The 14,632-nt window shown below is 36.8% G+C and overlaps 1 protein-coding gene across 2 annotated transcripts in view; it reads right to left on the bottom strand.

The window, feature by feature from the left end:
* Window positions 1-14,632, bottom strand: part of EGF (epidermal growth factor) — an 86,435-nt gene that overhangs the window by 55,029 nt on the left and 16,774 nt on the right. For both annotated transcript variants that reach the window (XM_063107582.1, XM_063107584.1), the window contains exons 2-6: window positions 11,710-11,909; window positions 9,418-9,599; window positions 8,777-9,004; window positions 7,865-8,067; window positions 602-727 (exon numbers count right to left, since the gene is read on the bottom strand). In XM_063107582.1, coding sequence (XP_062963652.1) covers window positions 602-727; window positions 7,865-8,067; window positions 8,777-9,004; window positions 9,418-9,599; window positions 11,710-11,909 — 939 coding nt within the window. The remainder of the gene's footprint in view (window positions 1-601; window positions 728-7,864; window positions 8,068-8,776; window positions 9,005-9,417; window positions 9,600-11,709; window positions 11,910-14,632) is intronic.

Here is a 14,632-nt window from a genome sequence, read left to right as displayed (position 1 = left end):
TAGCCAGATGCTAGATTTACCTGATCTAAATTTACCTGACCTAGATTTACCCGATCACCCCAACTAATTCCACAGAACATGTGCTACAGCCATCAGGGTCTTTTCATCACTAAATCACTGCACCTTTCAGAAGAAAGGACACAGTATGTCTCTTGGGTTCATTAAATTGGGCCTGGAATCTCAAAACTTGAGGAGCCCTAGATAACCAGCCTGGTTAACAGTTTCCCAAGGTTCTTAACTAGACCTTTATGGGATGAGGTAAGAGAGTCACATACTCTTTGAGAATCTCATGATAACTAGTGAACCACTCCCCCAAATTTCCACATGCTGAAATTTTGCATATCGTCAAATGCACAGAGGTCCATGGAGTCCATTCAGAGAATTTCTGCCTTATATTAACCCCTTAGTTTCTGAGAATGTTTGATCTAGGAACACAGGATATTAAAGAGAAGGAAAAAAATTAAAATGCCATTCTGGGGAAAAACGGGGAGAAAGGGTGAACTTGAAGTTGGTTTTGCACTGAGGCTCTGGATGGCCCACTGAAAACAAGCCACTGGCAAAGATGGGCTTTCCTTGCTTCAAACAGTAACATGCGTATTACCTTCACAGAACTTCCCATCCAGGCTCAAAGTATATCCCTCAGCACATGTGCACAGATGGGACCTGGGGTCTCGCCCACACACGTTGCCACTGCAGTTTCCTTTCCTTAGGTTGCAAAGTTTCTGCTCTAAAAGAGAAGATGGTTTATTTGGAGTGGAGACATGTTTCGACAGAGCATAATGCTTGATCCCTTCATGGTTCTTAAGAAGTCTTATCTCAAAAAAGTTAATAATTACAGGATTTCTACTGTATGTCAGTTGCCTTACATACATTATCAAATTTAACCCTTAAAACAGGATTCAGAGAACCCTGGGTCTGAGTCCTGCCTGAAACTTCTCTAAATTTTTTTCCTCTGTAAAATGATGGTGATGAAAGTTTCCACAAATTGGGGAAAAAACAAAAAAGAAGTCTTATCTCCCTGAGACATCAGCAGGGCTGTAGGGGTGTGGTCTTTCACAGCAGAGGGCTGCTCTAAAGTCAGAGGGCATTAGCTTGGATTCCCCAGCATTCCAGAGCCCATTTGTTTCTTTAATTGTATTCCTCCTATAATAGCTCTCAGGATAGGGCGTCCTAATTAGCTGAAGATGTCATTCATTAGCTTGCAAATACTAAGCACAATTTATTTGCTTTTCATTCTGATTTACTTTTATCAAAAAAAAAAAAAAGCACATAAACAAAAATTCTGAAGATGACATATTAGTTTAAAGAGCTGGCCACTTAGAGCATAGTGCTGATAACACGAAGGTCCAGGGTTTGGATCCCCATACCAGCCAGCTGCCAAAAGAATACATAGAGAGGGAAGAAATATCTTTTTGTGAAATTAAAAAGCTTCAAACCTAAGAACATCTTTTCTACATGTAATATTTATCAGTCAGTTCTACATGATACTTAGCTATTTCTATGATCATTCTTTACTTTTTTAAAAAATTTTCCTTTAGCAAGGAATTAATCATTTAAGTATTTCATTTTATTTTATTTATTTCTTTGGCAGCTGACCAATACAGGGATCTGAACCCTTGACACTGGTGTTACAACACCATGCTCCTGCCAACTCTTATGATCATTACTTAAAGAACATCTTTCAGACTTGATACATACCATTGCCATATGTCTTCTCCCCAAGTTTCTGAGTTTGTAGCTGCCAACATCTAATATGTTACAAAATTTCCCAGGGTAAAGAATAAAATCTTCTCAGTGAGGTGGGTGCTTGGGTTGAATTAGCCAACTATATTGAGTAACAAATGGTCAACTTGGTACCTTTAATTTTCAGAGTGAGAGTCAAGGGCTAACCTAGTCTAGTAACACATATATCCCTTTTCAAAAAGTTAACAAAACTTTTGTGTCTTTTGCTGCTTCTTATTTTTTGCCAATTTAAAAAATGGCAGGACCTTTGTCACATGCTATGGGAAATACAGAGGTAATCTTAAATGTGAGGGCAGATGCCCAGAATGCAGGTGGATATGGAGGCCAGAGATCTGGCAAGAGGTGAAAGCCAGAGAAAAGGATTGGGGTCACGGGCCCTGGTGTCATGGAGTTGTTAAGATCAGCTAGAGCCAATGTATAATGAGAAGAGCCAAGGACCCGAGAGAAGACTGCTGACAACATCGGCATTGCTGCAGAGGACACAGAAAACAAAGCAGCAAGAGCTGCAGCACAGCTATCAGAGTGCCTGGGACTTTTCTCCAAGTAGGTTTGTTTCTCTGATCTCTATCTACTTATAAAGATGTCTCCTCCATCTGACTTTACTCATTTCAGTCTATTTCAAGTCACTCTCAAAAGAGAAAATTTCAACAAAGGTATTTAAAAATGATCTGATTGCCTTTTATTCATGATTCATGAATCAGGCAGCATCTCATCTGCAAATAAGAGAGGTGCTCTGATGAGCATGGCAGAATAGTCAGTTTTTATAAGGTAGCTTGAGCAGAAACAAGAAAAGAGCATAATACAAAAAGTGGATTAGTTAACACCAGGTTACTTCAGGTTACGTTCTTTATAAGGGTTAAGCAGAGGAGACTTCCTTATTATACCAGCTAAAACTGACCTGTTTGGGAATTTGGCTATCATCTCTTTCCTGATTTCTCAGAAGGTCAGATAAACAACTTAGTTTTACTTTAGTGACGTGGAACTTTAGCATGAGTGACTCCATTTTGGTTTGGTCTGTTGGGGCCTAGGGCAGGAGCTCAGTCCAAATCAATGGTCTCCCATAAAATTTATACAACTTCACTAAACACTTTCTTGTTCAACAGCAGGATCCAGTTGAAACCTATCCTTGCTCTCTTGAACATCTCACTAGTGTACATCTAGATTACCTGGAAAGCATGTCACCTTCTATAGATCTCATTTGGTAAATCAAGGGAAAGGCTCAGAAATCTGCAATTTTACAGAATCTGGAGTGATTCTGATACCAGGAGCCTTCACACCACACTTTGAAAAACACTGGCCTGATGTCCTAATGAAACATTCCACCTTCATCTTAGTTATAAGTAAATATTTTTAGCTAGTCTGTGTTATTTCCTTAGTTATTTTGAACTTGTTTTTTCAGGTCTTTTGACAGAATTAAATGCATAATCAATCTTGTCAACTCTAAATACCATTGCAATATTACCTGCTAAATCAGTTAAGATTTACATTGAATAGTCTTTTGGATATTGATTCCAAAAAATTTTTTTTCTTGTCTATGGTTTTTATGCCAATTATGCATGTATAGTTACATTATTTTCATGTTTCTACCTGCTTCACTTAAACTGTCAAAATTTAAATGAAGTAAAATTAAAAATAAAATGGCCCAAATTTTAAAAGTGAATGACTAAAATTAGAAACTTCTGAATTTACTGGAGGCAAAATGCACTCGCTTTAAATTTCTACAAAAAAAAAAATGTAATGTTCTTGTCTTTTAATTTTTATGAAATTTGCAAATGACCAAAAACAAGAACAAAAATCCAGAAAGGCCTTTTAATAGCACCAAAATGCTACCACTTTCTTGAGACAACAAAAAATTGAGAAATTAAGCTTCTTATAAATACCCCTTATAAAAACCCAGCGTGTTAGGTGATTACTGGACTAAGAATCAGGAAAACTGAGTTCTGTCTTGGTTCTGCCTTTTACAGCAAATCACTTTTATCTCTTTGACCTCAGTTTCATAACACATGAAATAAATGTGTCTGAAATCCCTCCTTTAAAAAAAAAAAAAAGTTCCATGGTTCCAAACGAGATTAAATGTTTGTTGTAAATTTCTCTAAGTTTATACCTGTAAAGATTTTCAAACCTTAATCACTGCTTGTAATACGGTAATGGAGAATCAAACTGACTAATGAAGAAAACAGTTAGTGTCTAGGGTATAGAAAATGCTCTGTTCTTCCTGTAGATACAATATTATTTATCTTTTTTCCCCATACCTTTCTACTACCTCTCATCTGGACCTGTGTGTGTTCTTATCATCATTATTATCACTGCCACCATCACAATTATGTACATGCATCTTTTTTTCCATTATTTGAGTCCATTCACATGCCTTGTCACTATCCACACTTAAAGTCCCAATAGCACCTAGCATAGTGCCTTTTACAAAATCGTTGTACAGCGAACTTCTGGAATACATGCACAGAAAACCTGCAATCATGTTGCCTACAACCTATCTCCCTTATTTGTTTTTTCCGTGAATTTCCAGTCGACTTAGAGATAGAACTCAGATTGTCAGACTATGCTAGCCTGCTACTCTTTCCACTGTACCGTGCTGCTGATGGTTTTAATAATACTTATTAACAAGATATAGCACTCTTCAATGATGAACACAGGCAAGAAAGTACCCACATTCTCCTCTGCATGCTTGTGCTGATGTAACCTGAATTCAGACACTAAACACTTTAAAAGGTCATTTTAGGAAGTGGCAAGACACAGAGGATTGAGGTCATGTTTTTGTTTAATCTCCTTAATCTTCTGTTGTTCCTTAGCTTCAAAATAGGCCCAAGCTAGTACTCAGAATGCTCTGCTGACCTCAGATAACACCCCTTCTCAGAGCCAGTAGTAGGGCTTAGTTACCTTTGAGATCATTAAGGCTCCTAATCATGGAGTTTAATGTCCAGCACCAACTGCACCGTCAGTAACTGCCTGACAACACACAGGCACTCATGAGCTTTCCTACAGCCAGCTAAATCTATAGATTTCACCTTGGCCCAGTTCTGAAACAATGCACATGGGATTTCCTATCCTACTTTTTCCCACTGATCACATCTTTTTTTTCCTACCTCAAATTCTGTGTAAGACTCACCTTATTAGCAAAGACTTTCTGGTCTCTTTCATTCCAACCCATCACTTTAATCATTCCTGTAACAAAAATATTTGGCTGTTCTTTGCTATTGAAATTCCTAATTACAGTAAAAAAAAAAAAATTACTTACTCAGAATTCAGCTACTTGGTATCTTTATCCATCTGAAGTCTTTTAAGAATCAGAAAATAATTAATAACAAGCAAAACCCTATAAACTACACAAATACATGGAAACTAAACAATAGGCTCCTGAATGACCTATGGGTTCAAGAAGAAATTAAACAGAGAATCAAAAGATTTTTTGAAACTAATGAAAATAAAGTTCCATCATACCAAAACCTATAGGATATTGCAACAGCAGTACTAGGAGAAATTTACTTTAATAAACGCTTACATCAAAAGACTGGAAAGACTTCAAATAAACAACCTAACACTATACCTCAAAGAACTAGAAAACAACAACAATCCAAATCTAAAGGTAGTACACAGAAAGAAATAATTAAGATCAGAGTAAAACTAAATGAAATAGAGACCCAAAAAACAATAGAAAAGATCAACGAAACAAAAATTTGGTTTTTCGAGAAGATAAATAAAATAGACAAACCATTAGCTAGGTTAACAAAGAGAAAGAAGAGAGAAGAACCAAAAATAAAAGTCAGAAATGAAAAGGGAGACATTACAACAATACCACGGAAATACAAAGATTCATTAGAGACTATTATAAACAACTATATGACAACAAATATGAAAGCCTGGAAGATATGGATATGTTTCTGGACACATACAAACTACCCAGACTGAACCAAGAAGAGATAGAAAACCTGAACAGACCAATAACAAGCAATGAGATTGAAGTGGTAATCAGCAGTCTTCCAACAAAGGGAAGCCCAGGTCCAGATGGCTTTACAGCTGAATTCTATCAAACCTTTAAAGAGGAATTAATACCAATTCTCCTCAAACTATTCCAAACAATTGAAACCGAAGCCATTCTCCCAAATTCATTCTATGAAGCCAACATAATTCTGATACCATAACTACATAAAGACAAAAAAAGAAAATTACAGGCCAATATCCTTGATGAACATGGATGCAAAAATCCTCAACAAAATATTAGCAATCAGAATACAGCAGCACATCAAAAAAATTATACACCATGATCAAGGGAATCATCCCGGGATGCAGGGATGGTTCCCTCTTGACTCCTTCCTCCCTTCCACAGCCACATGCTGTCCTTCTGTTCAGTCTCCACAGCTCTCTCCGGGAGCTATGCCTAGGACAGGCACGAACACCCTTATATACGAATTGTAACAGGGACCCATAATCCCTAACATTTTCCACATTATCACCAAATCCTAGTGGCATCCAACAGGTAGGAAGTAGAGGAAACAAACAATTCCATCTCTGTTTCTGCATCTCAGAGGACTATTTGAGAATAAGATTAAATATATTTTAAAACCTTCTTGAAATGAAAATGTTACATAAAGGTGAGACGTTGGTATAACATCATTTATATGGCATTAAGCCATAATGATCAGCCTAACAATTATAAAAAAACAAAGAAAATCCTAACAATTTAAAAACAAAAAATCATACACTAAAGAATTCAAACAGAGACTAAACTTGGAAGTAGAAATTTGGGGCTGTGACTAGATTTAGTCAATCATTTATTTAATTTACTAACATCTATTGTCTAAAATTTATTTATATATAAATAACCAATGTATATATGATGGTTAAAAAACAAACAAAACAGGTTTCCTACCTGCATGGCACTTAGAACCAAGAGGTAGAAAGAATCAAAAAGAAAGTAAATTAATGTGTAATTACACCTTGTGATGAGTTCAATGAATGGTGTACTGAGAGAAAAACAGGAAATGAAGGGGCCTACTGAGGTTGGCAGATCAGAGAAGGCCTATCTGAGGACAGGACTTTTAAGCTTAGAACTGAAGAGTCTTCCAGGTGGAGAGAGGAAGGACTGCAAAAGCCTGAAGGCACAAAGGAGCTTGGCACGTTTGAGGAACTGTAGAAGGCTTGTGATAGACCTAGTGAAGTGAGAGTGTGAGAGCAGGTTGGTCCAATGTTGATAGTTCTAGTAAAACATTGAATTTCCATCTAAATGCAAAAGAAAGCTTTTGAAGGATTTTAAGCAGGGAGTGAATGGATCAGGTTTATTATTTAAAGTCAGGAGGAGAAAGCAAATCCGTAGAGTGGCTGCTATAACAGGCTAAGCAAGAAATGCTGGTTGTTTGGACTATGGTAGTGGCAGTAGAGGAGAGAAGTGGACATTTGAGATGTATTTAGGAGGTAGAATGGAAAGGATTTGGCTGTAGATTAGAAATTGAGAGTGAGGCAGTGGGAAAAATCAAGAATGAACCTGCAGGAGACAGGAATATGCCACCCCAAAACATGAAGGATTTGTTGAGCTGTAGACAATTAAGAAGCAGATGCAGGAAATCTCTCTGCCCTCCATTTCCTTAAACACAAGACATAGATTTAAAAAGACAAAAATTGTAATGCCCTTTTTACCAGGGAGAACAGTTAACCACTGAAGACAACTTTGGACCCTTATCAGCCTGGAGATGGCACCAGAGGAATCCGCATGAACAAGCTTCACCAACTGGCATTTGTCTGCCGTTTACTTGCCTTCCCACCAGTTGCCACTTGTAGAGACTCAAAGTTCTTTTCCTTTGTCTTGTCCCATCTCTAAAAATTGGCCCTTCCTTTGGATGCTATATAAGCTGGAATTCAAAGCCGTCTCTTTGAGAACTCATTCCCTGGGTGTTTCCCATGGATATATGAAATACACATGTTAATAAATTTCTGTGTGTTTTCACTTATTAATCTGTCTTTTGTTACTGGGGTCCATTTCAACCAAGAACTTATGAGGGTTGAAGGAAAAAAATATTTTTCTTCCCCTACAACCCCTAAGTGTCTGGTTTAAGAGAATAGCTGGGTAAGGACTAGGTGCCAGGCCCTGTCAAGATCAGAGGTGACTCACCAGCCTCCCGAGCATTGTCCTCTGCCTTGGGCTGTACAAGCGGATGTACCATAGTGAGCTCACCAGGTGGTGCAAATGATGGATCGAGGCTAATTCTAACCATATCCTTCCCAGTGAGTTTGTTGGCTATCCAAATTGTGTTCTTTTTCCATGTTGAATAGAAGATACGGTCACCAAAAAGGGACATTGCAAACAAATTGTGCCTTAAAAAACATAAAGAATGGCAGAAAATTTGTTCCTTGGCTTATTAAACTTTCACTTCATTTCAATTTGTTGTCTGAATTTTAATTATGTACCTTTTCAATTGTTTCTCATTTAGGTTTAAGAAAGTATAAGTTTAAAATTTTATTTATGTCATCATAATCTGAACTAATAGGACATCATTTCTAACTCCAGATCCACTGCCTCATTCTTTTGTTTGTCATCACTAAGTGTAAGTGATGAAAATTGGTAAGAAAATAGCAACAGAATAAGAGTGGATTTCTGGTTTTGTCAGTTTCACACTTGACTAATTTCTGCTTCTTGCTACAAGCTGGAGAGTCTGTTGCTGGCATGATAACAAATTGAATAATAATTCCAAAAAGAATAAATATGACCAACATGTGAGAATTTATTATATGACAAATACTCTATTATTTTTATTTGCATTTATTTACTTTTCACAACAACCCCAAGAAATAAATACTACTATTATCCCCACATTAAAGGAAACTGAGGATGCAAGAAGTTGTGTAAACTTTCCAAAGTTGCTCACCTAACAACTGGTAAATCTGGTATTTGAACTCAAGTCTTTTGGACTCCAAAATCTATGTGCTAAACCACTACACCATATTAGTTGATAAAGGTAAAATTAATTTATCACACAAACTTCCAATGACAATTGTCTTATTTTACAGCAAAAGCAAAACTTACTGTGTTAGATGCTTGCTAAGATGGACAAAACCCCCATTATAATCACAGGAACAAATACGAGAATGACTTCCTTCTGTACTGTACTGAACCCAAAAGAGCCGTTTATCAAGCACATCCAGTGACACAGCTGTTATTTTCTCTGACGTCTCCAACAAAGTCTTCACTTCCACACCATTGAGATCTGCCCTGTGAAGTCTTCCGGCCACTTCTGAAGACCAAAATATAAACCTGAGGGCAAACATATCACACAGACCCGTAATTGAATGTACCGTCACTTCAGTGGCTGACTTTCTCAGTGTTTCAACAGCCCTTATCCCCTGCACAGGACAAGTTTGACTACTTTGAATGAAAATTCAATTCAATGAGTATGTATTGCTCTATTAAGGAAATTCCATGTGATTTCAAGTTAGATGGAGAATTATGCTTCTATAGCAGAAAACCATGGTAGTTACGAGTGTTTCTAGAGAGAGCCTGCCTTGGTTCAAATCCAACAGCTGTCCTATTGAAAACAGTGTCTATGTACTATAAAAGTGGGCCTTGGTCTCAATAAGAAGGCCCTTTTGAGTTCAAAATGTTATGATTCTGTGAATCTTCATTAGATTTTGAAATATATTTCAATGTCTGAGAGCAGAAGAATTTACCTTTCTACTGGATCAACTGCTATATTTGCAGGATATTTTAAGGCACTTAAAAGAACATGGGAATTGTTTCCGTTCATATCTGTTACTGTAATGATTCCTTCCTGTTGATTTGCCCAAATAACTTCTTCATTTATCCAATTTATTGCCATTCCAGAAACATTCTTCTCTATATTGCACACTGTCTGTAAAATGAATTTTAAAATTATTATTAATATTTCCCCATTCACGACAAAATTGTTCTTATTGCTATGAATAGTCTATTCTTTTAAGTACTAGTCATTTTTAATGTATTCTCAAAATTATTTAAAAGATAAAATAGTCACAGATAAATGGTGCCTTTGTTTTGATGCAGCAATATCAACCCCCCATCTCCATCCCATGTAAATATTTCTGAGCACAGATAGTATTTATACCATAGCTTTGTAACTGAAAATCATCCCATGCATTATTGAAATTAAGCAATCAGCCATATGTATTAAAAATTTCAACTTTAGTAACAGGGAAATTTTGATGCTACCTTAAAAACAGTTTATTCGATTCACTTTGCTAATGGAATTTTCTAGATCTTCACCTGGACTCAGTTCCAAGCTTTACCAAATCCTGGCAAGATTCCCTTAGAGTTTGTGCACAGAGCTATGAAGCTGATGAATTTCTTGTTAGGACCCTCATTTTTCTTCTGGTGCCTCCTCCTCCATTTGGCCCTTCCTTTCTGCAGTCCTGCATGCCCTCACCCCATGACCACAGTAGCAGGACTTCTGTTTATGCCTCTTGGGCTGTGCTCCCAGATCTCTCATGATAAAAACAACCAGACCTTAATGCCAGCCATGGGTAGGAAAACCGGTCTTCTTGAAGGATGAGGGGTACAAGGTGGGCAGAAGCTCTGATCTGTACTGTTGCAGATTTCCACCATGTAAATATTCCCCCCATCGCTGATTTCCAGCTAACCATGTGAGGTCACTGAACTCAAAGCTGGGCAGAGATTGCACAATCTCATGAGCCTGTGCTATTCCTACATGTCCTACACAATATTCAGTCAATCCATCTTGCCAACTGCTAATATATTCATATATTAGCTCACCCAGGTAAATTGTTTGCATTTTAACAGTTGTCATTTATAAACAATGTTTTAACCCAAGGGAGAGAATATAATGGAATTGTAAGCATCAGGTCAATTCATTTCTTGATGACTTGATATAAATTTACAACTATTTAACAGTTTTTTTTGTTGTTGTTGTTCTCTGACAGGAAACCCTCCAGATTCTTAGCCTCAAGATTTTGAAACAATTCAACCAGATGGCTAAAGAATAATGAGTCGCCATCCTTGTTAAAAATGAGATTAGCAAGTATTAGAGATGTGATAAAAACAGATTAGCACCTAATTGAAGCTTTTAAGAGTAATTGGAGAGAGAAAGGTTTGGTTAAAAAAAAACAACCAAACAAAAAACAGTGGACACTTTGTGTTGGGAATAAATGCTTATGGTTTCTCCAGTCATGTGCTCTCTGTAATCCATCTCCAAGAATTGAGAAAACATTCATTTAAGGGTTCTACCAATTAAAAAGAAAGAGTAAGGATTTTTTGTATGTACTTAAAGTGAAATACTTTATATCTGTCATCTGCTTTATAATTTTTTTTTCGGAGTGCAAATACTTTAAGAATAAAAAGTAAAAAACTTCTTCCTGATGTCAGGTGCCAAAACCCAAGAAAAATTGTATACAGATAAAATAGGGTTTGTCAACCTCAATACTATTGACATTTTGGGCAGAATAATTCCTTGTTATGGGAGCTGTCTTGAATATGTAGGATGTTTAGCAGGAACCCTGCCTGGTCTCTACCCACTAGATGCCAGTAGCACTATCTCCCCACTCCTACCCCACCTAGTTATGACAACGAAAAAGGTTTCCAGATATTGCCAAATGTCCCCTAAGGGGTAAAATTGCCCACCCCCACCCCCCCAGCTGAGAGCCATCAGGGTAGAAAATAATCATGCAAATAACCTGTTTAAACCATAAAACAGATTGACAAAACAGGTGATCTGACTTAATAAACAGATATTTTCAAAATTACATTCATATTCTCATTTTCCCCTTTTTGGGCCTCTGAATATCAACTTATGAGCTTATTCAATAATATAGTACCACAGATGCAGACTAAATAAATATCGACATTTGACAGACAGACACATATTTGAACCATAATGTAATTTTCATTTACCTATATATTAAGAATTTGCCATATAATATTTTTCAGCCAATACAAACATCCTTCAAATACTGCAGGTAATGGTACTTTACCTCTTGCCTTGACCCATTCAGAAAAACTCTTTGCAAAAGTTGTCTCTCTAAGTCTACCCAATAGACTCTTTCCTCACTGTAATGAAAATCCATGATCACTGAGACACCAGCGTCCGTCACCAATTGCTCATGATTCGTTCCTTCCAGGTCAATTCTAAAAATACTACTTCCATGGGAGAAAATCAAGAAGGGCGCAGGACCTGAGTAGGAAGAAAGAAAACAAACTGTATATTTTCAGCGATATTTTATCTGATTTAGATAAGATACTTCCCCATGACGACCACCACAACAGAATTAGCATTTAATTCCTGGTTTTTTATTCTAAATAAGGACTTTTGTATAGAGAATAAAGAGTTTCTGTAGATGTTCACCATTAATTTGGTAAGTCATCTTCTCCACAAACTGAGTGTAAGAAATGAGCATTGCCAAATTATGAGAAATGAACTATTTCAAAATGAACACTTTTACTCATCTATAAAATGCTTTCGTATGTTCAAAAAGAAACCACCTGCTGAATTTTATTGTGAAAAGGGTCTGTATGAATATAAATTCTAATTATGTAAATTAGAAATAAAATCACAGATGTTATCATTTGGGGAACGGAGTCCCTTCCCTCTAGACTAACCTCATGGACAGAGTCCTCAGGGTAATGACATAGAAGAAGACGGTCAAAAGTGGAGGCAGGTCTTAAGTGGAATCAGGAAAAATTGAAATACCATCCTTTGACAATTCTAAAATATTTTGAGCCTGTTAGCACCATCACATGAAATACAGGATGCCCAGTTAGATTTAAATTGCATATATATATATATATATAGTGTATATATATTGTATACATATATACACACACAGCGTGGAACATACTAAACACTAAAAAGAAAAATTCCCTACTTACTTGAAATTCAAATTTAACTAAGAACCTTGTATTTTTATTTGCTAAATCTGGGTGGTGTATCTCACTGGATTTCTTGGTTCCTGCAGGGTGTTGCTCTGTACCCTAATCCTATACCTACAGTCCTGTCCTGTTCTAGTGGATGGCCACCTACCCACTCTGACTCTCTAGTACTCAACATCTGCTTGGGAACCTAATCCCTTCTTTGGAAACCTCAGCACTAATTACTGGTTGACTCCACACAGAGCTTGCTCTTGATTCTCTGAGATGGCTCCAGGGGATGGTTTCGTCCCCTGCAGCCAGGTTAGTTTCCTTGGTCTCTTCTGACCAAGGGTGTGCAGACTCTGCCCACTCTGCCTTTAGAAAACGATGGAACCACTGGAGTGAGTGGGGGCTGGGAGAGAATTCTAATATATTCTTGCTTTCCTGTTGGGCTTACTCCATTGCATCTTAAAACCTTAATACCTTAACGTGACTTAATAAATGTGTTTACTGTTACTAGTATAAGGATTAAACAAAATGATGGATTAACATTCTCTTACTCAGGGGTTATGTTCTAGAGCCAGAAAAAATTCACTCCACTTTAGAGGATACATCAAAATAGAGACACAGGAGGCAAGGAGAACTATAAGACCACGAGAGTTTGAAATAGGTGTCAGCATAGATGTGTAAGGGAATCAGCTCAAATCACACTTCTCATATCTTTGTTCTATACAGATGTGTAGGGAGCCTATGCTCTGTTGCCACTCCAGTTGTAAAATCACAGAGGCATCTTAGAAGAAATGGAACGGCCACTGGATCAACAGCCAGGAAGCCTGGTTTCTAGTCCTGGCTCCACCAGCTTCTCTGGACATCTCACAGGATCTCCCCTGCCTGGATCAAAGGATTATCGGGGGAAAATTCACATTATTGTTTTTTGGTTTTGGTTTTTTGTTTGTTTGTTTTTTTGGTGGCTGGCCAGTTTGGAGATCTGAACACTTGTCTTTGGTGCATGTTATCTTTTAATTCTACTTTTCCACAAACTTTCTGAAGTAAGCTTGTATAGCAATGAATCTTGGAGAAAAGGACAGCACTAGGAAAAGGCACCCTGAACCCACAACTACTAATTTGTGGGCCACAGATCACTGCAGGCTTGTAGATTTACTGCCAGGAGTCCTTTTTGATACTTGTATCATGCATTCTCTATAAACTGAATAAATGTGTTCAACTCAAATAATTAATTTTCTAATACATTGATGCATTGGTGAGATCGATAAAATATTTTATTTCTTTAAAAGTCTTACTAAATGGTAGCTTTCCACATTAAAAATAAAGGAAAGGCACTCTAAACATTTTAATATTCTTCACCCCAGAAGATGATATAATCCTTTGTACATAATAGATATATAATAGGTGCTCAAAATTTTTGAATAAATAAATAAATAAATTAATGAAGAAATAATTGTCTTATATATTGTCTGGGCTTTTACTGATGAAAACAAATCTAAAAAGACTAGCAGATCTATCAAATTCATAGAGCATGGTGTATCCTATGTTAGTTATTTTACTAACAGCAATGATAAGAATAACAACAAATTTTCACATCCTGATCTCATTTAGACCCAACATAACATCATGAACTAGATAGGCCAGATATTAAAATCAATAAATCAGAGAACAAATAGAAATCTGAAGAACACTTAGAGCCATAAAACACAAGTCATAGCACTAACTTCAGTAACTTAAAAAAAGAAAACAGAATCATTATAAAAAGACTAAATCTAGGTATAAATAACTAACACATTTTATCTTCAGATTTTGCCTATCTGAGGGCAAATCATAGCATCCAAGGTTTATTATAGCATCTTAGAACTGGCAGACTAATTCAGTATTACCTAATTCACATTACTTAATTCAGTGTTTTCCAAAAAATTGTTTGTTCAAAAGAATCACACAGGGTGCCTGTTTATGTATGTTTTTTGCAGATCCCCTCCCTTGAGATTCCATTTAATTCAGTAGGGCTGGGCTGAGGGCAAGGAATCTGTGTTTTAA

The sequence above is a fragment of the Cynocephalus volans genome, chromosome 9 (genome assembly GCF_027409185.1).
Source record: "Cynocephalus volans isolate mCynVol1 chromosome 9, mCynVol1.pri, whole genome shotgun sequence".
Classification (NCBI taxonomy): domain Eukaryota; kingdom Metazoa; phylum Chordata; class Mammalia; order Dermoptera; family Cynocephalidae; genus Cynocephalus; species Cynocephalus volans.
Note: the sequence above shows the minus strand (reverse complement) of the source record. Positions and strands in the feature narration are given on the sequence as shown.